This window comes from Neoarius graeffei, chromosome 1 (genome assembly GCF_027579695.1).
Source record: "Neoarius graeffei isolate fNeoGra1 chromosome 1, fNeoGra1.pri, whole genome shotgun sequence".
Taxonomy (NCBI): Eukaryota; Metazoa; Chordata; class Actinopteri; order Siluriformes; family Ariidae; genus Neoarius; species Neoarius graeffei.
In genome coordinates, this window is record NC_083569.1 from 2503759 (window position 1) to 2529670 (window position 25912).

The window sequence follows — 25912 nt, forward strand, 5'->3', positions numbered from 1 at the left end:
GGAACAGAGGACCCTGAATGCATAGAATCTCAGCCTGTCATGGTAAATTTTGTTGGACGATATATTGTCTCAGAAATTATCGCGATAAATGATATTATTGTTGACGTCTTTTCAAGACAAATTTTATGCCACTAGTAAAATCATAAATGATCATGCAAATACACCCTTTCAAAGAACAGTAAAGTTTAATTAAGGTCAACTTATTAAATTCAACAGTGGAACGTAAAAAACAAATAATTAAACAAAACCACTCAACAAAAACAAATAAAATACACTGAGTGCAGAATTATTAGGCAAGTGAGTATTTTGACCACAACATCCTTCTTAATGCATGTTGTCCCACTCCAAGCTGTTTAGGCTTGAAAGCCGACTACCAATTAAGTATATCAGGTGCTGTGCATCTGTGTAATGAGAGGGGGTGTGGTCTAATGACATCAACACCCTATATCAGGTGTGCATAATTATTAGGCAACCTCTTTTCCTCTGGCAAAATGGGTCAGAAGAGAGATCCGACAGACTTTGAAAAGTATAAAATTGTGAGATGTCTTGCAGACGGATGCAGCACTCTTGAAATTGCGAAGATGTTGAAACGTGATCACCGAACAATCAAGCGTTTCATTGCAAATAGTCAACAGGGTCGAAAGAAGCGTGTGGGGAAAAAAAAGGCGCAAAATAACTGCACATGATCTGCGGAAAATCAAGCGTGAAGCTAACAAGCAGCCATTAGCATCCAGTTCTGCCATATTCCAGAGTTGCAACATTCCTGGAGTGTCAAAGAGTACAAGGTGTGCAATACTGAGGGACATGGCCAAGGTAAGGAAGGCTGAAAAACGACCACCACTGAGTAAGGCACACAAGATAAAACGTCAAGACTGGGCCAAGAAATATCTTAAGACTGATTTTTCTAAGGTGCTGTGGTCTGATGAGATGAGAGTGACTCTTGATGGGCCAGATGGATGGGCCTGTGGCTGGATCAGTAATGGGCACAGAGCTCCACTCCGACTCAGACGCCAGCAAGGTGGAGGTGGAGTACTGCTATGGGCTGGTATCATCAAAGACGAGCTTGTCGGACCTTTTTGAGTTGAGGATGGACTCAAACTCAACTCCCAGACCTACTGCCAGTTCCTGGAAGAAACCTTCAAGCAGTGGTATAGGAAAAAGTCAGCATCTTTCAAGAAGAACATGATTTTCATGCAGGATAACGCTCCATCTCATGCGTCCAAATACTCCACTGCGTGGCTAGCCAGTAAAGGTCTGAAAGGTGAAAAAATAATGACATGGCCCCCTTGTTCACCTGACCTAAACCCCATAGAGAACCTGTGGTCCAATATAAAACGTGAGGGCTACAAAGAGGGAAAACAGTACACCTCTCTGAACAGCGTCTGGGAGGCCGTGGTTGCTGCTGCACACAATGTTGGTCGTGAACAGATAAAGAAATTGACAGAATCTATGGATGGAAGGCTTTTGAGTGTCCTCATGAAGAAGGGTGGCTATATTGGTCACTGATTTTGTTTTGTGTTTGAATGTCAGATATGTTTATTTGCAAATCTGGAGTTGTCATATCAGTGTACCTGGTGAAAATAAATAAGTGAAATGGCTACATATTTGGTTTTTATTAAGTTGCCTAATAATTCTGCACAGTGAAAGTTACCTGAACACATACATATTCTCCTAAAATGGCCAAAACTAAAAACACCCCACTCTAACTTCCATACATATTCAGCTTTGATATTTATGAGTCTTTTTGTTTGATTGAGAACATAGTTGTTGTTCAATAATAAAACTAATCCTCAAAAATACAACTTGCCTAATAATTCTGCACTCCGTGTACACAGCTCTTAAAAATTGCACTTAAAGGTCTCCTTGCATCGTTTTTTTCATTAATTGTGCGGTGGTCTCTAGTATGAATGAATGCCCTGTGAGCCAGTTTTGGTGAGAAAAAAAAAATGCTGTGGTTCTCCTGTTTCAGGCTGTTCTAGTTTGGGGGAGGAGCGGGTGGCGGGAGAACGACAGGATTTCAGCTCTTACTCATTAATATTCATGACATGTAAACGTGTTGCCTCTGATTGGCTAACAGCACTGTGACGCTACCTCCAGTGGGTCAGAACAAGCGGATGTGGGTGCCTTTGTAAAAACGGTTTTGATTGGCTATTATGGTCTCGACATCGATGTTTTGACCAATAACAATGTAGATAACACGAATTTTACATCACATTCAACGAGATTTAAACGAGACTAAAGATGGCGACTTACAAGTAATGTGTAAACATCGGAGTTAAAGTTTGAACAGCATGAAGGAACACACCCCAACCCCCCGAAATTAATAAAAAAAATTCGACGGATTTGGCGTAATATAAAAAGGTCGTTTTTTACTCAGAAAAAGCGGAAAACTCTCATCCCTGCCGAGCTCGTGACCATGTCATGCATGCTAACGTGGAGAATATGAACATGCTGTTTTGTAACAAAAAGTTCATGTTTTACTTACAGCTTGGTACAGATCCAGGTATTAAAAACAACCTCGAAGCAAAACCACTACTGAAGGCACCAAAGTTTGAAAAGTCACTGTGGTTGAAATGATCAGAACACAGTACTAACGCTGCATTACACTTCGCTGGTGGCATTCCAAAGATAAATTCCAGCCATTTCTTCTTCAGCTCTTCTATCTTGGGCAAGAAATGCAACGATGATGTGTTACTGCCACAAATAACCCAGGCACGAACTTGTTCAGACATGTTTTCAACTTGCTGTTAGGTCCTCTTCATTAGCTACTGACGAGATGGGCTCTGCTCTCTCTCCTCGAGCTTAAATCCGAACTTTCTTCCCGTGGGCGGTCGCAAGCCAAGGTGGGCGAGGACATGAATACTAATTTACGAAGTGACGCAAGATTGTATGGCTTTTTCAGATCCGCTCGTTTTTCCGACTATTTTCTTTTATAAGCTAATACAGGGAATGGGGGTAGAATTACATTTTCACATGCAGCATGCATATGCAACTGGCATTTCAAAAAGAGCCAGTATTAAACGTTTTTGGTGGAAGGGCAGCTTTAAGTAAATATTAACTTGGCACAGGGTAATATGATACTTTCTTCACAGGCAACATTCTGCCAATCCAGTTTCTCAAAGATTAGTACCCAGATAAACAAAAAGTAACAACGTATTGCCAACTGTCATTTGGATAAAAGTCACAACAATTAGAACGAGATAACATGTAGGCGAGGGCATAGGTTTGGTATTAACACTGGTGGGGACAAAAACCCAATGCCAACCCCCAGTGGTGCCAACTTCAGGTCAACATTAGAGGGTCACAATATTTTGCTCCGCTGTGTTCCACCAAAAGAGTCTCCATCATCTCTCCAAAGGCCAGACTTTTAACATTTGAAGTTCAGAACTGTAGTAATTCATTAATAATAATAAATTCATTTGATTAATTGCAAATCTTGCACGTGGTGGTTAACTCATTCTAATAATTTGCAAACGTGTTTTACAAGCGAATAGCTACCGGACTAACTGTCGGGAGGGTGTGTGTTCATTTCCCTCATAAATGGAAGTAAGGCCAAGTTTACATTAGACCGTATCGGTCTCGTTTTCTTCACGGATGCACTGTCCGTTCACATTAAAACGCCGGGAAACGGGAATCCGCCAGAGCCCACGTATTCAATCCAGTTCGTGTCTGGTCCGGTGCTGTGTAAACATTGAGGATACGCTGTGCTGAGCTCTAGCTGACGTCGTCGTTGGACACCGTCACTGTGACATCCACCTTCCTGATTCGCTGGCGTTGGGATCACACACACACACACACACACACACAGCGGCTCAGTCCCGAATCACTGCTCGTGCGCTTCACTCGCGCGCTCTGTGAGCTGCGCAGGGCCGGAGTGCGCACCCTCCAGAGGGCACTCGCTGTTCAGGGCGGAGTGATTTGGAGCGCAGGAGGAAGCGCTGAGCCGCACTGAGGTTTATTTACACATTTCAACTTATTTACCTCCTTCAGGCGCTTAAACTCAGTGAGAACATGAACATCACAGCCAGGTGTGTTTATCTGCTGGAGAAGGTGTTCGCTTGCCATCCTTCCACTTGCAAGTGCTGAGTGACTTGCGCATGCCCGATATGCACTGGGATCATGTGACGTGCCGTCTAATTAGTCATGTGATTAGCGTATCCGTGTATTGGAGTTGCTGTGTGTACGCGAATCGTTTTAAAAACGTTAATCTGATGATCCGCTGATTCGAAATAATGTAAACAGGGCCTTAAACACTGCGTTCCATGAGGCTGGCAGGGGGAGTCGCTCTCTTCTGTGGGATCTTTAACTAGTTTTAGAATGCCAGTTTAAGCTGATATGTGATTGATCTAACGGTAAAACAGCACGAGGGCTCGAGAACTTTGACAGGTTACAATTTTACTTGGCAACAGAATGTATCTGAATTCTGATTGGTGGTTGTATCTGAATTCTGATTGGTGGTTGTTATATTATTGCCCTTTTGTTGTCTTCTTGAGCCCAGAGTGGAAAGGAGGGAGTGACCGAGTTCTCCAGAGAAAAGTTTTTAGCCACCGCTTTTAAATGAACCGCCTCGAAAACCAATCAGCTCAGAGTATGTGTGTATTCAGTATGTGACGTTTTCGAATGAGAGGCGGGAGTAACCAAAAATGTCTGATCAAGAAGGCGGAGGCTGTTCTGCTTATTACGTGAAAATGTTTGATTTGATTAAAAGGTGTCTGGGCCACGAACAATGTCCACATCACCATCAAGTTGTTGTTGTTTACATGTGTCATGTTACCCGAACTCGGTCAGGGCTCTGCAGGTCTTAACTGAAGCGCTTCAGATTAAGTGTTAGCGGGCTGCTAAAGTTTGCAGGCACTTCACAAGCAAGACTCGGTGCAATATTAGCCAACATTAGCACAATCTGATATGACTTAATGTCTTTGTGACCTTAATGAACGCCAGTTGTTGTCGGTATCAAGTCGGATCGTTATTTACATGCCACACAAACTTAGAAAACAAACAGTCATACTCGTAAGTTGTCGTTTTTACACACTGAATACGAACTGTTGTTAACGGATTCATTTTACGAGCTAATCTAACGGTACATTCCTCAAGGACAGTTTGCTAGCTTGCTAGCTAGCAGCTGGTCACTGTACTGCAACCACACTTGCTAATTGACATGGTAGCCAAACTGCTTGCCGTTTTCACGACAGAGCGAATTTTGCGTGGTGTTTCGCCCAGTGGAAACCTACAGTAACCATTTGTGTACCGCGCACGGAGCGGGATTTTTTTTCTTCAATCAGAAATATTGGTAGGGACACGCCCATACCCAATTCTACACCTATGGTCTGTACAATGGAGTTGTCTTTTCCCCATTCAGTGGATCCCCTGGCTGGATGACAGAGAGCCGTGTGAGATGACAGAAAACAGCGTAAATGCCAAAATCGCGGTAAAAAACGATTACCGAGTTCATTTTCATTTACCGTACGATAAGTCATATAAATCAAAACTCGTCCAAGTAAATGTTTTCTATTAAAGATGTCTGTTGTACAGTCATTCTGTTCAGAAAAACAACAGTTTGAAGAAAATCACAGAAAGCCCAATGCTGCCATGATGTTCATGCCCGTGTATGTAAACTTCTGACCACAAATGTACACTCACCGGCCACTTTATTAGGTACACCATGCTAGTAACGGGTTGGACCCCCTTTTGCCTTCAGAACTGCCTCAATTCTTCGTGGCATAGATTCAGCAAGGTGCTGGAAGCATTCCTCAGAGAGTTTGGTCCATATTGACATGATGGCATCACACAGTTGGCGCAGATTTGTCGGCTGCACATCCATGATGCGAATCTCCCGTTCCACCACATCCCAAAGATGCTCTATTGGATTGAGATCTGGTGACTGTGGAGGCCATTTGAGTACAGTGAACTCATTGTCATGTTCAAGAAACCAGTCTGAGATGATTCCAGCTTTATGACATGGCGCATTATCCTGCTGAAAGTAGCCATCAGAAGTTGGGTACATTGTGGTCATAAAGGGATGGACATGGTCAGCAACAATACTCAGGTAGGCTGTGGCGTTGCAACGATGCTCAATTGGTACCAAGGGGCCCAAAGAGTGCCAAGAAAATATTCCCCACACCATTACACCACCACCACCAGCCTGAACCGTTGATACAAGGCAGGATGGATCCATGCTTTCATGTTGTTGACGCCAAATTCTGACCCTACCATTCGAATGTCGCAGCAGAAATCGAGACTCATCAGACCAGGCAACGTTTTTCCAATCTTCTATTGCCCAATTTCGATGAGCTTGTGCAAATTGTAGCCTCAGTTTCCTGTTCTTAGCTGAAAGGAGTGGCACCCGGCGTGGTCTTCTGCTGCTGTAGCCCATCTGCCTCAAAGTTCGACGTACTGTGCGTTCAGAGATGCTCTTCTGCCTACCTTGGTTGTAACGGGTGGTTATTTGAGTCACTGTTGCCTTTCTATCAGCTCGAACCAGTCTGGCCATTCTCCTCTGACCTCTGGCATCAACAAGGCATTTCCGCCCACAGAACTGCCGCTCACTGGATATTTTTTCTTTTTCGGACCATTCTCTGTAAACCCTAGAGATGGTTGTGCGTGAAAATCCCAGTAGATCAGCAGTTTCTGAAATACTCAGACCAGCCCTTCTGGCACCAACAACCATGCCACGTTCAAAGTCACTCAAATCACCTTTCTTCCCCATACTGATGCTCGGTTTGAACTGCAGGAGATTGTCTTGACCATGTCTACATGCCTAAATGCACTGAGTTGCCGCCATGTGATTGGCTGATTAGAAATTAAGTGTTAACGAGCAGTTGGACAGGTGTACCTAATAAAGTGGCCGGTGAGTGTAGATAATATAGGACTTAGACTTTGGGAACATACGACATTATGAACACTGGGCTTTAGTACCACATGCCCTGAAAACCTTGGGCCAGGAGGAAGTAGGACCTTTAGGAATGTAGTGCCTGGAAACCTTGGGTCATTTGGAACATGGCACATGAGGGAGACCTTGGCCCTTATCACAGGACCCTTGGGAACGCAGGCGTGTGAAACATCAGTTTGTTGTTGTGCATTATAAATAAATCAAGACCTGGATTTTGTAGAAATTTAAAGATGATGATGAAGTTACCTTTTCTCCAAGCTCTCTTTGTTGTCATCCGTCCTGCCGCTGCTCTTCCCTCTTTCTAGACACCTGCTGACACAAACCTGCAACCAGGCCCCAAAACAATGCTGATCAGACTCCAGATCCTCAAGCTATACGACACATCCTCGCACTGTCCTGGCCATGGGTTGTTTTTCAGTAACCAGAAAAGCCCTCCAGAGGACCAGAAAACGACTCACTTCGTTGCTGCAGTCGAAAAAAAGGACAAACTTGACGTCGGCTTTGTTGTCCATGACCTTCATCCAGCCTTGCAGGTTATCCTCGTTCCGAGGGAAGCCGTCGATAAGGAAGCGGCACTTGTTTTCGTCTTTCTTCATGGTCTCCTCCATCGCCTACAGATGACAGAAAATGAGAGGTTGGAATGAATGAATGAATGAATAAATAAAGTTATCACGCGACAGACAATTTGAAGACGTCCAGCTGTTTAAGGAAGACAGAGTGTGTCTTTGTGTATTGCTTTCTAAGGACTTTTAAATGTGACAGTTTTAATACTACCTGGCACCGCCACCGGACTGCGGGTTGGGGTTTATTGTGGCATATTTTTGATCCATTATATGCCCTTGTTTTTTGGAAATTAGTTCTCTAGTTTGAGTGCAATTTTTTAAATAGGGTTTATATTCCATGATGCAATATAAGGAGGTTTTTTCTTTTTTTCTGGGGAAGTTGATAAGAATACTACTACTACTAATAATAATAATAATAATCCAGCTCATCATCTTACAGAGAAACCCCAAGAGCAGAAACTCCTTTGTCTGGAAGCTGAGACTAGAAACTCCTTCCATAAACATTAAACCAGAGTGTCAAGGACGTCGGAGCTCATCTGGCCTGCCATCAAAACCACCATGACGACCAAAACGTCAAACAGAACTGAAATGTGAGAGAGGACCAACCTCCATGACAAGCTGTTTACAACAGGAACATCAACAAAGGACTAAGGCTACATCCAGTGTTGGGCACGTTACTTTCAAAAAGTAATTAGTTATAGTTACTAGTTACTTTTCCCAAAAAGTAACTGAGTTAGTAACGGAGTTACTTTGTCATAAAAGTAACTAATTACCAGGGAAAGTAATTATTCCGTTACATTTTGTCCCCCCCCCAAAAAAAAAAAATTCAATTAGTGTAATCATAATAAAAGTAAATGTTAAATGTGTTTAATGACTGAAATGGACACTTAACAGAACCAGTTAGTAACGTTATCTACACTATATTAATATTTTTGTGGGACAATGTGAGATAAGACATCAAATTTAATATATTTTTGTAGTTATTAAAATTGTTACTAATTACTGGCCACTGACGAGGACAAACGCTTTGTTCCTCGACATAATGTGCATTGCACGTAGACATTTTTGCCTTTTATTTCAAGTAATGAAAAGTAATGGCTGTATTTCCAGTGTGAAAGCGCAGTGCTGGGCTGACCGCTCACCATCGCTGGGTCTTCTGATTGAAAGTGTGTGCAGTAGTGCAGTAGGCGGAGGCTACCTACGTATGTTGTCCAAAGCTACTCTGATTGGCTGACTATGCCGTTGTCTCGCGTCTCCCCGCCCCACACTAAAGCAGAGTAAAGAAAGGCTGAATGAGCAGCGTGCCAGATGAAAACAGCTTTAATAAAGTAACGCAGAGCATTTTATTGTAAGTAATGGGAACGGCGTTATAACGATGTAAAAAGTAATTAGTTAGATTACTCGTTACTAAAAAAAGTAATGCCGTTAGTAACGCCGTTTATTTCTAACGCCGTTATTCCCATCACTGGCTACATCCACACGACAACGAGATTTTATTAAAAAAAAATATCGCGTCCACATGGGCAACGGATCAGTAAAATATCAGGTACATATGGCAACGCAACGCTTGCTGAAAACGATGCAATACACATGCCACACCTCTACGTGCGCTGTAAGACGGTCCCATCGGAGACACCAGAACAATAGAAGAAGTAGGACGCATGCGCATAAACCCCTTCTTCTACCCAGCGTGAGGCACTCACAGGAACAAGCACACAACAACAAGAAGATGATGGCTGCGACTACGCGAGGAAATCGTGCCTTCTGTGTACAAATTAGTTTTATTAGTGTGCATAGTTTTATATAACTTAATTTTCTTATCGTGTATGAACATTTTGAAAAGCAGTCTTATCCAATAAAAAAAAGAAATTCAAGAAATGGTTCAGTCACTTGTTTATTTAAAAGAAAAGCTGTATACAAAAGTGAACGCAATGCAGTGGTTCATACAAAACAGCAAGAGTGCTGCTTGTTCTAGTCATGTGGTTGTGACGTCATCGTAAACAAATCCGTTCTACTCATCCAGACGACTAGCTTTCTTTTTCTCTCCTCCTGTGTAAAGTCCACAAGCGGAGGCCATCCACATCTGATCTGCTTTAATATCAACAGATCTTCATTTAAGGTACGTGAATCTTTTCATCATGGCACACCTTCAGCCTGTTCAGTGTGCTGAGTGCAGGATGTTTAGTCATTCTTCCTCCGTCACTAGCGATAGCTCTATTAGCTTTACTTGTGATAAGTGCAGATTAGTTAGCTCTCTGACGGAGAAGATTTCAGTGCTAGAAGCGCGTGTCCAGGCTTTAGAGCAGGTTAGTGAGCGTGAGAACAGTGTAGTTTCTGTTAGGGAAAGTCTGGACGCCCTAGGTGGAGTTAGCAATCCCCCAACTCCGGCATTAGAGCCCTTACAGCGGGGCGAATGGGTGACGGCTCGGCGGCATAAGCGTAGAGCCAAAGCTACCGCTGAGGCTCGCCCACGGGAGCACCACTCCTCTCCGCGTCACGTGTCGAACAGGTTTGCTCTCCTTAGTGATGCACCCACTGAGAAACCTGAAAGAGCTCTGGTTATAGGGGACTCTATCATACGGCACGTGAAATTAGCTCAGCCTTTAGGGGCACCAGCAGCTTTAGTCAGGTGTATACCGGGAGCCAGGGCGCCGGACATAGCAGGTAATCTTAGGGTCCTAGGCAAGCACAGGTTCTCAAAGATAGTTATCCATGCAGGAGCTAATGATATACGCCTTCGTCAGTCTGAGGTTACTAAGAGTAACTTTGTAGAGGTGTTTAAATTAGCGAAGGCGATGTCCGATGCTGTAGTATGCTCTGGCCCCATCCCAATGCGGCGTGGCGATGTAGCTTACAGCAGGTTATGGTCGCTGAACTGCTGGCTGTCCAGGTGGTGCTCTGAAAACAGTGTGGGCTTTATAGATAATTGGGCTAATTTTGAGGGCACTGCTGGCCTGTTAGGGCGGGACGGTATCCATCCCACTCGGGAAGGTGCTGCTCTCATTTCCTGCAGCATAGGTCATAGTCTCAGAACAGGCCTAGTTAATTTCTGACAATCCAGAGCCAAGGCCAGGGAGCAGACGAACAGGCTAAACCGACTGTCTGCTAGCTGCACAGAGTCGTCACTCAGGGCCCACTACATCGAGACTGTGTCTGTTCCCCGAGCTCAACAAAAAGGTAGAAATTTTCAGAGAGTTTGTTCCAGTAACCTAATCAATATAAAATTAGATCAGACTGACTGTACAGCTGCTGCCAGCACCTTTGATCTAAAGGTGGGGCTATTAAATATTAGATCTCTTACATCTAAAGCGCTAATGGTTAATGAACTCATTACTGATCAGGAGTTTAATGTACTGTGTTTAACTGAAACATGGATTAAGCCAAATGAATATATAGCATTAAATGAAGCGAGTCCTCCTGGATACAGTTATATACACCAGCCTCGTCTAACTGGCAGAGGAGGAGGCGTCGCGGTTATTTATAACGATTATCTAGGTGTAACACACAAACCTGGTTATAAATTTAATACATTTGAAGTTCTTCATACTCATATAATGTATGTAGCCTCGAAAAATAAGTCTACCCAGTTAATTCCATTACTTATTATTTACAGGCCCCCGGGGCCATATTCTGAGTTTCTTTCTGAATTTGCAGATTTTATCTCAGATTTGGTTATTTCCTTAGACAAAGCTTTAGTTGTCGGAGATTTTAATATTCACTTTGATAACCCAGAAGACCCTTTAAAAACAGCGTTTGTGTCCATCTTAGATTCAGTCGGGATTAAGCAGAATGTCATAGGACCGACCCATAATGGTGGTCACACCCTTGATCTAATACTAACATTCAGATTAAACGTAGACAATATAGTCATACTTCCACAGTCTGAAGTTATCTCAGATCATTGTCTCATCTCATTCAAAATATGTCTGAGTAATAATATATGCACCTCACCACGCTACTGTATTAAACGTACTTTCACGTCAACTACTGCACAGAGCTTTATAAATGATCTCCCAGAGCTGTCAACTTTGATTGGGTCACTGTCAGCCCCTGCAGAACTCGATCAGGCAACTGAATGCTTAGAGTCAACATTCCGCCATACTTTAGATAATGTAGCTCCTCTAAAAAGGAAAATGGTCAGAGACAAAAAATTAGCATCCTGGTATAATGATGACACTCGCACTTTAAAACAGACCACTCGAAAATTGGAACGTAAATGGCGTCAAACAAAATTGGTAGTGTTCAAATTGGCGTGGAAGGAGAGCTTCCTGAAGTATAGAAAAGCTCTTAGTGCTGCGAGATCAACATATCTCTCCTCCCTAATAGAAGATAACAAAAATAATCCTAGATTCCTATTTAATACTGTAGCAAAATTAACCAGGAATAAGTCCACTATAGACACATGCACACCTGCAGTATGGAGTAGCAACGACTTCATGAATTTTTTTAATGACAAAATTGAGAATATCCGACAAAAAATTCAAACTACTAATTTAAGGTTAGACAATGAAAGTGACCTCGTAGTTAACAATATAACTGTATCAGATCATCAGTTAGAATGTTTTACTCCCCTAAAAGAAACTGAATTACTTTCATTAATCTCTACATCAAAAGCCTCAACTTGCGTACTAGATCCCTTACCGACACATCTATTCAAACAGATAATGCCTGGAGTAATTGAACCGCTTCTAAAAATAATAAATTCTTCTCTTATGATTGGCTATGTACCCAAATCCTTTAAACTAGCAGTTATCAAACCCCTGATTAAAAAACCTGACCTTGATCCCTGTCAGCTGTCCAATTATCGGCCAATATCAAACCTCCCCTTTATCTCCAAGATCCTTGAAAAAGCTGTGGCACAGCAGTTATGCTCATATTTACATAGGAATAACATCCATGAAATGTATCAGTCAGGATTTAGACCTCATCATAGCACAGAGACAGCACTGGTTAAAGTAGTAAACGACCTACTGTTGGCGTCTGATCAGGGCTGTGTCTCGCTACTTGTGTTGCTTGACCTTAGTGCAGCATTTGATACCATTGATCATTCCATTCTTCTGGATAGACTAGAAAATGTTGTGGGAGTTAAGGGAATGGCCCTCTCCTGGCTCAGGTCTTATCTAACTGATCGTTATCAGTATGTTGATATAAATGGTGATATTTCTAGACGTACCGAGGTAAAGTTTGGTGTTCCACAAGGTTCTGTCTTGGGTCCACTGCTTTTTTCTCTATATATGTTACCTCTGGGCGATATTATTCGTAAACATTGTATTAGTTTCCACTGTTATGCTGATGACACACAGTTGTATGTCTCTGCAAAACCTGATGAGAGACACCAGCTTAATAGAATTGAGGAATGTGTGAAGGACATTAGACACTGGATGCTTATAAATTTCCTTCTGCTTAACTCTGACAAGACTGAAGTACTTGTGCTAGGACCACATACAGCTAGAAGTAAGTTTTCTGATTACACAGTAACTCTGGATGGCCTTTCTGTTTCTTCACGTGCAGCAGTAAAAGACCTCGGAGTGATTATTGACCCCAGTCTTTCATTCGAAACTCACATTGATAACATCACCCGGATAGCTTTCTTTCATCTCAGAAATATTGCAAAGATAAGAAATTTAATGTCATTGCATGATGCAGAAAAACTAGTCCATGCTTTCGTTACCTCCAGGTTGGATTATTGTAATGCCTTACTGTCTGGATGTTCCAATAAGTGCATAAACAAGCTCCAGTTAGTTCAAAATGCCGCAGCAAGAGTCCTTACTAGAACAAGAAAATATGACCACATCACGCCTGTCTTATCCACACTGCATTGGCTCCCAATCAAATTTCGTATTGATTATAAAATACTACTATTGACCTTTAAAGCACTAAATGGTCTCGCACCACAGTACCTGAGTGAACTTCTGCTCCTCTATGACCCGCCACGCCTACTTAGATCAAAAGGTGCAGGCTATCTGCTGGTACCTCGTATAGTGAAGGCTACATCAGGGGGCAGAGCCTTTTCTTACAAAGCCCCACTGTTATGGAACAGCCTTCCAAGTAATGTTCGGGAATCAGACACAGTCTCAGCATTTAAGTCTAGGCTGAAAACATATCTGTTTAGTCAAGCCTTTTATTAATGATGTTTATGAGGTAAAGGAGTAGATCTGGAGGGTCCTCAGACATAGAGTGTTTTGGTAAACTGGGATGTATGGATGCTGTCAGTCCCCACTCGCTTGCTCACTCGAGTTTGTTGACGGTGCAGTGGCTGGCTGCTTTATGTCCCGGGGCTCCCTCATGCCTGTGTTACCTTCTGGCTCTCTCCTTTTAGTTATGCTGTCATAGTTAGTTGCCGGAGTCCCTGCTTGTACTCGGTGCAATATGTATACTGTTCCTACTTATTCAGGTGACATCGGGCATACCTAACCACCTGTGTTTTCTTTCTCTCCCCCCCCACTCCAAATCTGTCCCTCTGAGTTACATGGAGTCAACAGGAAATCTTTTGGTGGAGACGGTGTGGACCTCGACTGGCTATCGTAGCCTGCAGGGAATCGGCCGTCAGACATTCTGTCGCATGTCCCAGACCCGGTGAAATGTAACTGAATTGTCTTGGCCAGCCCTAAGGGTCCCATCTGCATCTCATCATTGGTGAGGAGTGTGCTCCCATCACCCAATCAAGCATCCAGCCAGAGCAGGTCATGATATATTTTTTTTTACCATATTAACATGCCATTGTGTGTCATGCCTGATGTAAAGACTCTCGTCTCTGCGAGCCTACCACACAGATTTAATACTTGTCATTTTTAGGGCATACCTAACAACATGTTTTCTTTCTCTCTCTCTCCCCCCCCCCCCTGTCCCTCTGAGTTACATGTTGATCCTGGGATTGAGATGCTGGCCTCTTCTGCCCCTCGGACCTGCTTGATCCATCCTGGTGCCCTGTGTCTGGTCGGAGTTTTATCGCCCCACTCCTGTGAAGGACGGCCCCATGAGGACAGTTGAGGGTTATACCTGTTAAAACTGTTAATATTATAGTCAGGCTGTCTGTTGTTGCCCAAATGAGGATGGGTTCCCTTTTGAGTCTGGTTCCTCTCGAGGTTTCTTCCTCATGTCGTCTGAGGGAGTTTTTCCTTGCCACCGTCGCCACAGGCTTGCTCATTGGGGATAGATTAGGGATAAAATTAGCTCATGTTTTAAGTCGTTCAAATTCTGTAAAGCTGCTTTGCGACAATGTTTATTGTTAAAAGCGCTGTACAAATAAACTTGATTTGATTTGATTTGACTTCGCAACGGCGCCGTTGCCAGATTTTTCCACTCTGGAACCCGTTCTCAAAAAATATCATTTTGGGGCACCCAAAACGCCGGTGCCGTGTGGACGCCAGGCCGAAACGATAAACAATTTTATAAGATTCAGCTGAATCCGTTGCCGTGTGGACAGCCTCTAAATTTTCTTCACTGAGACCCAAAACGTCGACCAGAACTGAATTCGTATGATGAATGAGAGAGGAGATACAAGTCTAATCAGAAGAAAACGGGTTAATTTGTTCGCAAAAAGCTGACGATACGAATGACCAAGTTTTGTGCAGAAGGTCGAGTTCTTTCAAATAAAACAATCAGAACTGAAATCTATTGAGAACTGAAGGAGGAAGGAGACAGGATTTAACTGAAAAACGAAAATTGTTTACAACAGGGGAAAAGAAAAAAAAAAAAAGACCAAGTTTTGTTCATCGAAGGAAGCTCGACCCAAAACACTGATCAGAACTGGAATCGGGTGAGAAATCAGAGAGGAGATACAATTCTAACCGTGAGACACCTGGAAAATGTTAATTTGGCCTAATTAGTAACTCGCTAGCAAAAAAAAATTTGACAAAACAACGAGCAAGTTTTGTGCGGAGTGACGAGTTCTTTTCTTTCAAAAGAAAGATGGATGACGGACGCCGTGCCATGGCAACAGATCATCGGCCTCATGAGCGAACCAGTCGCAGAAATATCACCAGGTCGTTTAGTTTATGTGACGCGTCCGCCGTACACGTCCCTGTGCGTGATCGTTACTACAGAAACGACAACACATTAGAACCTGCGCATTAATCCGAAATAAACCTGCACTACTGCGAGAGCTGCTGTTATAGACAATTAATCAACAGCGTGTGATATAACTAGGGTTGCAAAAGGGCGGAAAATTCCCGGAAAGTTTCCATGGAAACTTTGGTACGGGAATTTTGGGGAATTTAAAAAAAAAAAAAAAAAAAAAAAGCACTGGAATTACGGTAATTATTTTTATATATATATATATATATATATATATATATATATATATATATATATATATATATATATATATATTTTTTTTTTTTTTGGGCTGTAACGATATGCGTATCGAAATACGCAGAGCCACAATCCGTATCGCAATACAAGAAGGCAGAATCGCGGTACACCCTTTCAAACTTCTCCTCAGCCCAAAAACAGAGGCGCTTCCAAACTTCAATTTATGAATACTTTACTTTTTATTTAAATTACATTTTAAACTTACTTAAATTACTTTTATTTTTTTATATCTATTAGTAAGTCGTTTTTTCGCCGACCTGCGACAATCTTCTGCGAGTCACGCAACGTCCACACTCGCCACTGGCAGAGCATTCGTTTCTTTTAAGCGGTCGCCATTCTGGTTGCGACGCAGGGAGCGAATCTGTAAACAAGCAGCTCATTGGCTGGCTAGGTGTGCCACAAGCCAATCACAATCACTTGACCGGAAAGGCATGCAGTGTTGCCAGATTGGGCGGGTTTAGGTGCTTTTTGGCTGGTTTTGAACATATTTTGGGGTGGAAAACGTTATCAATATCTGGCAACACTGAAGGCATGTCTGCTTGGGCGGAAGCCTTCTGCGGCAGTTACATTTTGACACGCGAGCAATGTTTCACCATAAAAATTCCGTAATTTCCATCTGTTTTCCGCGATCACAGAAAATCATTGGCCCTATGAGAGTGAGACAGTGACAGAGCCACCCCCCAAAAAAAAAATCTTCACGGATTTACACGATTTGGAAAAATGACTTTTTCAGAACCGAAAAAAAACAGAGCTTCCGGCTCAACAGTATTATTTTGAGAAATAAAACAATCTTTGGATATACATTTGTTCATTTTTGCATACATATTACTCATTCTCTGCAGTGGTCTGAATTATTTGTTATTAAATAGTTAATGTAAGTAAGTAAATGTTAATAAGTCAAATTTACTACTTTAAAAAAACATTTTAAAAAAAAATCGTGGGCGTATCGAATCGTGGGTCAAAAATCGCGATACGAATCGAATCGTGAGTTGGGTGTATCGTTACAGCCCTAATATATATATATATATATATATATATATATATATATATATATATATATATATATAAAATAACCATTTATTATTTATTTATTTAATTATTTATTATTGTCATAAACAAAAATAAACATTATTTTGTCATCAGCAGACATTGCAAAATGGAGACAATTAAAACACATGATTACAACATTTTAGCACATCTGATGTCCCATTAAACTAGCACTAACACATTTTGCTGTAGCTCGCTAGCATGAGAATTTATTCAATGAAATGTTCTAATTATCTTACATTTACATTTGTTTTTACCAGTAAGCTCGCATTAAATTTAGTCGTTTTCTTACATGAAATGTTCATAGGAAGCTTTCATTTAGCTTATCTGGTTTCCCATTAAGCTAGCACAATTTGCTGTAACTAGCATCACAAGCTAACTACTTCAATGAAATGGCACAATTCTAATTTACAAGTAAATTAGCACTAGATTTATTCTACTATACCTTTTCATTTTTACTTAAATAACAATAGATAAAAAATCATCCTCAAAACTTACTTGATGGCATGTAGTCCTTTGTCTGTAATGTGTGATCTCGGCAGTTTGTATTTAAAACAGTTCTAGCTCTTCAGAGTTCTAGAAGTTATTGTGCATGTGATAGAGGGATGCAAAATGCATGTAAGGGGTGTGGCTTCAATGGCTCCTGAGAAAATAACATGTTTTGTCCATGTGAGTGAGTAACAGCGTGCTATGCACAACTTTATTCCCATAAATCTGCCTCTTTTAACCAAGATTATGCTACAATATTTTTTTCTACTTACTTAATTGATGTCCACTTTCAAAATTCCCAGTCTTTTCCCGAAAATTCCCGTTAATTCCCATGGAAAGTTTCCACCTTTGAAAATTCCCGGAATTTTGCAACTCTAGATATAACGTCACGTCATTATAGTACAAGTGTACAATAAGGTCGAGTACAGCAATCACTGCGTTAGAACAAGTTGGTTTGGGGGAAAAAACAAAAAAAACCATATACACACACACACAATAATGACCAATATCCAATCAGCTACTTGTTACTATGGCGTTTCCGCTTGACAGCGCAACATCATTGGTTGTTCATGCAGAAGTTCTCTACGATTGGTCCAAATCCCTGATGCCACTATATACTGTTACATCATCATTATCATCTCCACTGACCTGCAGCTTCAGAGATAAACATCTGCTGAAGCTCAAAGTGCACAAATAAAACACCAGACGGAGGGCGAGACATAGAACAGGCTCCAACGAGACAAATCATCACTCATGCTGTGGTAAATATTTGCATCTGAGGAAAATTAATCTCCGAAACAGAAACCTTTCATGTTACTGCACCTGACCCGAGTGAACACCGAGTCGGTTTGCACAGCGCCGTCCTCGGACGCGACCTCGGCTGCAGACACGGAGACGAGCGTATTGGGTTTGGCACTGAACCAAAATGAGGTGACCGTCCTAAAGTAGCCTTCAATGTCAAATTTTTGGATTTAAAAAAATATATTTAAAACTGAGAGAAAATCTTTCTCCTTCTCCAGGATGGTTGGAATTTACTCAATGGAAAAATCATATTTAAAATTCCTTATTCCACCTAATTTTAAATAAAAACTGGAGAAACAAAAAGTCACGTGAGGTCATAAATTTAGATGATCATCATTAAAACAGTGCATCAATGAGAATGGGGATGAGAGTGTGGTGAAGATGCGAGGAGTAGACGTAAAGAAAGTTGGTGAATTCAAGTCCGTGGGGTCAACTGTGCAGGAAAATGGGGGCTGCGATAGTGAGGTGAGAAAGAGAGTGCAGGCAGGGTGGAGAAGGATTTCAGGAGTCGTTTGTGATAGGAAAGTCCCAGCAGAAGTGAAAGGTAAGATGTATAAGAGAGTAGTGAGACCAGCTGAGATGTACGGATTGGAGACCGTACCCTTAACGAAGAGACAGGAGGCAAAGTTGGAGGTGGTGGAGTTGGTTTGCGATGGGAGGTTGGACAGGATAAGGAACGAGCACATCAGAGGGACAGCATGGGAATGAAGCTAAGAGAGAGCGTATTCACACCTACGTTGTTTGGTCCGGACCAAACGACCAAACTTCCCTTGGTCCGGACCTTTTGGGTTGGTCTGAATACAAACCACCGAACTCTGGTCCGGACCAAACAAGCGGACCGAGACCGAGCTGCAAGGTCGGACTCGGTCCGGACCAAAGGAACCCTGGTGCGGATCTTTTGGAGGTGTGAAAGCAGACCGGACCTAATCCGACAGTTTTGCTTTTTTGTACCTCGGGAGCTTCCGTCGTTTGTCGAGCATTATGGGAAACAGAGTCTTGACACTCCACCGCAAAGTGCAAACACTGTTTCGGTTGTCAAGGGTCGTTCAGTCACCAGTGGTAGGCGAGTACAAAAAAAATGAGTAGGGGGCAAACGTGGGCCGAGGAAGAAACGCATACCCTTGTGGATATATGGGCAGATGTCCACATATCAGAGCTTTTGGAGAGAACACGCAAAAATGCCGACGTGTTTGCTGTATTCAGTGAGAAAATGAAGGAGAAGGGGTTCACGCGCTCCCCAGAACAATGTCGGCTAAAAGTGAAGAAACTCCGTCAGACCTACATTAAAATCAGGGACATTCTTTCAAAAAGTGGCGGTACTAGCGACGCAAAAAAGAAATTCATCTATTGCGTGAAGAGCCAGAACTGTCACAACATGATGTGCGCTCATCAGCGCTATCCTCCGTAGCCGCCTTGCCCTTTGTTGTCGTCGTTCATAACAACAGCATAGTAATCGCACAATTGTGAAAACAGTAAAAAACATATAGCTTTGATGACATTAAAAAGAATAACAGCACGGAAAGCCTCCATGACTACTTTTGAACTTAACGCTTTGTGCACATGTCGTCTCTGACCAATAGCTGAACGACCTCAGGGCGCGTGGCTTTGTTGACAGATTTTGGTCCGCTTACTAAAATGTACAGTGTGAAAGCGAACCGCACCAAAATGAAAAAATAAAAAAAACATTTGGTTCGGACCAAAGCAAGTGAACTATCGAACTATCCTGGTCCGAATACACCCTGAGATGGTATGGGCACATGCTGAGCATGTGGGAAGGAGAATGTTGAGGATGGAGCTGCCAGGCAAACGAAAACGATGAGATACACGGATGTGGTGAGACAGGACATGAAAGTGGATGCGGAAGACAAGGAGCAATGGAGACGAAAGATCCGCTGTGGCGACCCCTAATCGTGAGCGGCCAAAAGAAGATCATTAAAACAGTGCGGAGTTTATTAAATATTAAACAGATATTTACTCTTCACATTTCACCATAATTGATAGTCATTGCTCTATCCACGGTCACTGGATATGAGCAATCGTGCGCTCTGATTGGCTACTCTATTAGGTGGGGTTTACATTAGACCGTATCAGCGGATCATCAGATTAACGTTTTTAAAACGATTAGCGTGCACACAGCAACGCCAATACACAGATACGCTCGGCTCCGCAGGCATCCTGCGCTCCAAATCACTCCGCCCTGAACAGCGAGAGCCCTCTGGAGGGTGCGCACTCCGGCCCTGCGCAACTCACAGAGCGCGCGAGTGAAGCGCACGAGCAGTGATTCAGGACTGAGCCACTGTGCGCATATCACTTACCACTTGCAAGTGGAAGGATGGCAAGCCTAAAGACAATCATAACTACACAATGGGCAGTATTTGCATCAGTATTTGCAGTATTTTCATACTTTTATACTCTTTAATGAAAGGTGATACAAGGCAGAAGTCCGCGCCGTTTTTCAGCAGTCACGTCACATGACCAACGCCAGCAAATCAGGAAGGTGGATGTCACAATGTTGTCCAATGACGACGCCAGCTAGAGCTCAGCACAGCGTATCCGCGTATCTCAATGTTTACACAGCACCGGACCAGACACAATCTGGATTGAATACGTGGACGCTGGCGGATTCCCGTTTCCCGGCGTTTTAATGTAAACGGACAGTGCATCCACGAAGAAAACGAGACAGATACGGTCTAATGTAAACTTGGCCTTACTAGGATATCAGCTCATATACCGTCAGGAGAGAAAAACAAAATGGTGGAGCATGTTGCTGACGCAACCAAGGACGAAATAAAAACTACCCGAAAACAAAACCACAAAAAAATATAATTTAAAAAAAAGGCAACAAATTATGGAATAAAAGTATTGGTAATTTTAATTTTTTTCAAGAATTATTATCGCATTTCCTCACAAATTGCTCCTGTTATTTCACCGGTTTGTTTACATTCTAAGCAGATTTTGTTGGACGCTTTGTATGAAGTTTTTATTTAGCGAATCTGGAAAAAAAAATGCTCCATTTCTCAAAACCCAGTGAATGTGGATAGAATAAAACAGTTATTCCACTCAATCTCGTCGTACACGGATTATAGTCATCCATCACTGTTAACTGTATATTTCAGCACGTTGATAATTCAGTAAAAGGTTCGTTCTCCACAGTGGTCCATCAACGTCATTTTTTTAAAAAAATTGAATTAAAAGGGAAAAAAAAAAAAGATTATTTTGCACCAGGGCTTTGAACCGGTTCAAGGAACGAAAACCGGGAACTTTTTCTATTTCACATGGAACAGAAACGAAACCAGAAACTTTATTATTTTTTATGTTCCGGAACAGAAACGCTTATTAAAAATAATGGTAACCGGTTAATACCGGTTTTTATTTCGTTCCTCAAAGTTTCCGTAGCCTACAAATAAAAAAGTCATTCTTCTCCTGCGCAAGTTTCTATGACGCGCTGGGGTTCACTTCCTGTGTGACGTTCGCTGACTGAATGGAGAGAGCGGGAGGGTGGACGACTATCACGTCTCCACATCTTAAATAAGAGGTAAATATTGCAGCCTATCGTTATTCAAAAACATCAATTTCAAACACGATATCAATATATTTGTCCACGTTAATGAGAGGCTCGCGAACATTAAATGACGTTAACCTCTGTTAGCCTATCAATGCATAGGGCCTGACTAGCCTTTGGTAACACACTAATGGCCCTTTTCCACTACCCTTTTTCAGCTCACTTCAGCTCGCTTCAGCTCACTTCAGCCCGACACGGCTCGCGTTTCGACTACCAAAAACCAGCACGACTCAGCTCGTTTCAGCCCTGCTTAGCCCCTAAAACTCGCACCGTTTTGGAGTGGGGCTGAAGTGAGCCAAACCGTGCCGACTGAGGTTGGGGGCGTGAGCAGACACTCCCCTGTGCACTGATTGGTGAGGAGGAGTGTCCTCACATGCCCACACACGCCCCGCGAGCGCGCTGGGATCTGTAAACACCGCAAACCCGGAAGAAGAATAATTATGAATTACGAGAATTTCTGAAGCCTTATGCGCCTCGTCTCATCTATACGCTCTTGCCAGTATCTGTCCGCGTTGTCGGTGACAACAAGCCACAGCACCGAGACCAGCAACACTAACGACTCCATGTCCTCCATGTTTATTGTTTACTATCCGGGTCGTGAGACTACCGCTGAAAAGCTCACTGAATCAGTGACATACAGAGCATCGTGCACGAGTTCGCGGAGCGCAAGGCTCGTCGTATGCCCTTCAAATAATGCGCGCAGTAGGCTATTGATGTTTTATTATGAGCCATGTACAGTATCCTAATGTTTTTTTGTTTGAGTTACATGTTCGTTTGAAGGACTTAATGTACAAAATAACATAGTTGCACCCCGTAGTGTTGAAATTGGTAAACACAGTGCATTCAGTGAGGTTTGCACCGCCCTCCTTTTATTTCTGACTCTTCCTGTCAGCGTTGCAACCTCTGAGCGCTCATTCGTATGCCCTTCAAATAATGTGCGCAGTATAGGCTATTGATGTTTTATTATGAGCCATGTACAGTATCCTAATGTTTTTTGTTTCTGAGTTACATGTTCGTTTGAAGGACTTGATGTACTAAATAACATAGTTGCACCCGGTAGTGTTGAAATTGGTAAACACCGCAGTTGCGGACATTTTGTAGCCTAAAATGATGTTATGATAAGCTTTAATAAAGGGCCCGGTCATTTGCCCCGCCCCCGGCCCGGCTCTGACTTGTTCCGCCACTGTCACTGATGTCACTGTTTGCGCTGCTTAACGGCATCACATGACGTCCACCCACTTTCGCTAACTCCACCCAATGTGTCCACCCACTTCCAGCCAGCACGGTTCAGCGCGGTTGTAGTCGAAATGCAACTCCAACAGCCCCGCTCAGCTCGACTCAGCTCGACTCGGCACGGCACGGCTCAGCCGCGTTTGTAGTGGAAAAGCGGCATAAACGAATTCTCTTTCATTTTTGGCACTTTTTCTGTTTGTGTAGATGGGAAGACGTACTGAGAATCCAAATCGCCAACATTTGAAATAATAATTGTTTTGAATTATTTCTTGTCTTATTTAATGAAGGTTGTAATAGAATTAGCCTACATTTGGCTTAAGCTGGATGAGACAGAGACATCATTTTATAGCCATTTGTTAAACAGCTGACAGGGAACGTAATTAACCGTTCCGGGAACGAAATTTTTTTGTTCTAACCGGTTCGGGAACGTCTATTTAATGGTGGAACCCAAAACCGAAACGTTAAAATTCCGTTTCTGTTTGGAACGAACCAACAGGAAAAAACTTCTGGTTCAAAGCCCTGTTTTGCACACCAAGAACCCGTATGCAAAAGTGACTCTTCCAGCGTCATACGTCAGTCGGTGTGGAACCAAGGGACCTGAAATTCAGGGAGTTTAGTAACGTCACTAAAGTGCACAATAAACACGAGTCGCACCACAAGTTTAACGCCAACGCTTTACAACACAATAGCACTTTGTGTTTCGAGTACTGCTGGTAGTCATGTCCGTCTTGGTCATGTCCGTGGTGGCTAATAACGACAATTCTTTAGAAAACAAACGGTCATGAGAACCATTTTAATCATAAATTACTTATTTTAAAAAGAAAATCTTACTAAAATTGCAAGCTCAGTTCATTTCAATTGAAGAATTTTAATTTGGAACTGTTTCACCGCGCTTCCTGTTTAATTGAAATAAATAAAAATTTCATCGTTTTATTTTAATTTGGCCGTCAAACCGTTTAAAAATAGGCCACAAGTGAGTCTGAGATACAAAATCATCCCGTGTGCCGTCTGCTCTTTTGCTTTCGCATGGTTTTCCATTCCTCCGTCTTACAGTACCGGTTCTATATTTTCCAGATCAACCTGATTTTCCGGAATCGTTCAAAATGCTCACCGCGTCAGCTACAAACCTTCTTGAGTAAGTTGATGGTGATCTCCACAGGGACGATCTTTCCTTCCTTGATGTAGCTGTCGATGAGCTGTCCGAACTCCGAGCCCGTCCGGCTGCGCTCCTCTCTCAGCAGGTCTCCAGCAGACAGATGGGTGTAGCTGTAGTTCTGAAACAAACACACAGGGGGCGCAACAAGGCTATGAGTAACGATTATACAACCAGGTTACAGTCGCAGTCACGTCAACCTCCAATCCCGATTCATCACGAGGTGTCGATTCGTTTTCTTTCACAGCAGCTCTGATTGTAGCACAGGCTTATATTAACGCTCTAACGTGTCACGTTTCTATAGCAACAGCTCATTCACAGCAATGTGTACAGCAGATAATACACAGAGATATACGTTTTTAAAAGACGACGATGTGTGTAATCATTGACATTTATGGAAGGAGTCAAAGGTAAAGCTTGAACTCCGGATATCTTCAGGACAGAGGAGTTTATGCTTTGTGGTTTCCCCGGAAACAGGACATGCTGAGGGTCTTTTTTTTAATTGAACTGAGCGAGACATTAGTTTTGTGAGTAAGCGGATCAAGTGGAGGTGGATTATGTTTAGATCTGCTGTCACACTACCGCCTTGAACAAATAGGTCTTTACATATCTTTATAAAGAAATTTAAAAAAAAAAAAACGTGTTTACTTTGCTGGGTAAGGGGAAAAAAATCCACACCACACACACCCTGCCACATACACACCCTGAGAAATGAGTAGGCTTCTTTAAAAAACTCCACCCATCTTAGAAACTGGAATAAATCAGACATGGTGTACATTTGTGTGTGCGTGCCTGTCTGTTTCTCTCTGTGCGTGCCTGTCTGTCTTTGTGTGCGCGCGCCTCTGTTTCTCTGTGCGCCTCTGTTTCTCTGTGCGCCTCTGTTTCTCTGTGCGCCTCTGTGCGTCTCTGTGCGCCTCTGTGCGCCTCTGTTTCTCTGTGCGCGTCTGTGCGCCTCTGTTTCTCTGTGCGCCTCTGTGCGCCTCTGTTTCTCTGTGCGCGTCTGTGCGCCTCTGTTTCTCTGTGCGCCTCTGTGCGCCTCTGTGCGCGTCTGTTTCTCTGTGCGCCTCTGTTTCTCTGTGCGTGTGCGCGTCTGTGCGCCTCTGTTTCTCTGTGCGCCTCTGTTTCTCTGTGCGCCTCTGTTTCTCTGTGCGCCTCTGTTTCTCTGTGCGCCTCTGTTTCTCTGTGCGTGTCTGTATCTGTGTCTGTGTGTATGTCTGTGCGTGTGTATCTCTGTATGAGCGTGTGTCTGTATCTCTGTGCGTGTGTCTCTGTGTGTATGTCTGTGCGTGTGTATCTCTGTATGAGCGTGTGTCTGTATCTCTGTGCGTGTGTCTCTGTGTGTATCTCTGTGCGTGTGTGTCTGTGTGTCTCTCTGTGTGTGCGTCTCTGTGTGTGCGTCTCTGTGTCTCTCTGTGTGTGTGTGTCTCTGTGTGTGTGTGTGTCTCTGTGTGTGTGTGTCTCTCTGTGTGTGTGTCTGTGTCTCTCTGTGTGTGTGTCTGTGTCTCTGTGTGTGTCTCTGTGTCTCTGTGTGTGTGTGTCTCTGTGTGTGTGTGTCTGTGTCTCTGTCTGTGTGTGTCTGTGTCTCTGTCTGTGTGTGTCTGTGTCTCTGTCTGTGTGTGTCTGTGTCTCTCTGTGTGTGTGTCTCTCTGTGTGTGTCTCTCTGTGTGTGTGTGTGTGTGTGTGTGTGTGTCTCTGTGTCTCTCTGTGTGTGTGTCTGTGTCTCTCTGTGTGTGTGTCTGTGTCTCTCTGTGTGTGTGTCTGTGTCTCTGTGTCTCTCTGTCTCTCTGTGTGTGTGTCTGTGTCTCTGTGTGTGTGTCTCTGTGTGTGTCTCTGTGTGTGTCTCTGTGTCTGTGTGTGTGTGT

At 43.0% G+C, this 25912-nt stretch overlaps 2 protein-coding genes across 2 annotated transcripts in view; one reads left to right on the forward strand and one right to left on the reverse strand.

Annotated features, from left to right (window-relative positions):
* Positions 1 to 25912, reverse strand: part of cmpk (cytidylate kinase) — a 29657-nt gene that overhangs the window by 2955 nt on the left and 790 nt on the right. Inside the window, exons 2-4 of the mRNA XM_060927936.1 lie at positions 24025 to 24171; positions 7348 to 7500; positions 7136 to 7212 (exon numbers count right to left, since the gene is read on the reverse strand). Coding sequence (XP_060783919.1) covers positions 7136 to 7212; positions 7348 to 7500; positions 24025 to 24171 — 377 coding nt within the window. The remainder of the gene's footprint in view (positions 1 to 7135; positions 7213 to 7347; positions 7501 to 24024; positions 24172 to 25912) is intronic.
* Positions 9516 to 10701, forward strand: LOC132886406 (uncharacterized). Its single transcript, XM_060921004.1, has one exon. The coding sequence runs from the start codon at positions 9591 to 9593 to the stop codon at positions 10503 to 10505; it is 915 nt and encodes a 304-aa protein (XP_060776987.1). The 5' UTR covers positions 9516 to 9590; the 3' UTR covers positions 10506 to 10701.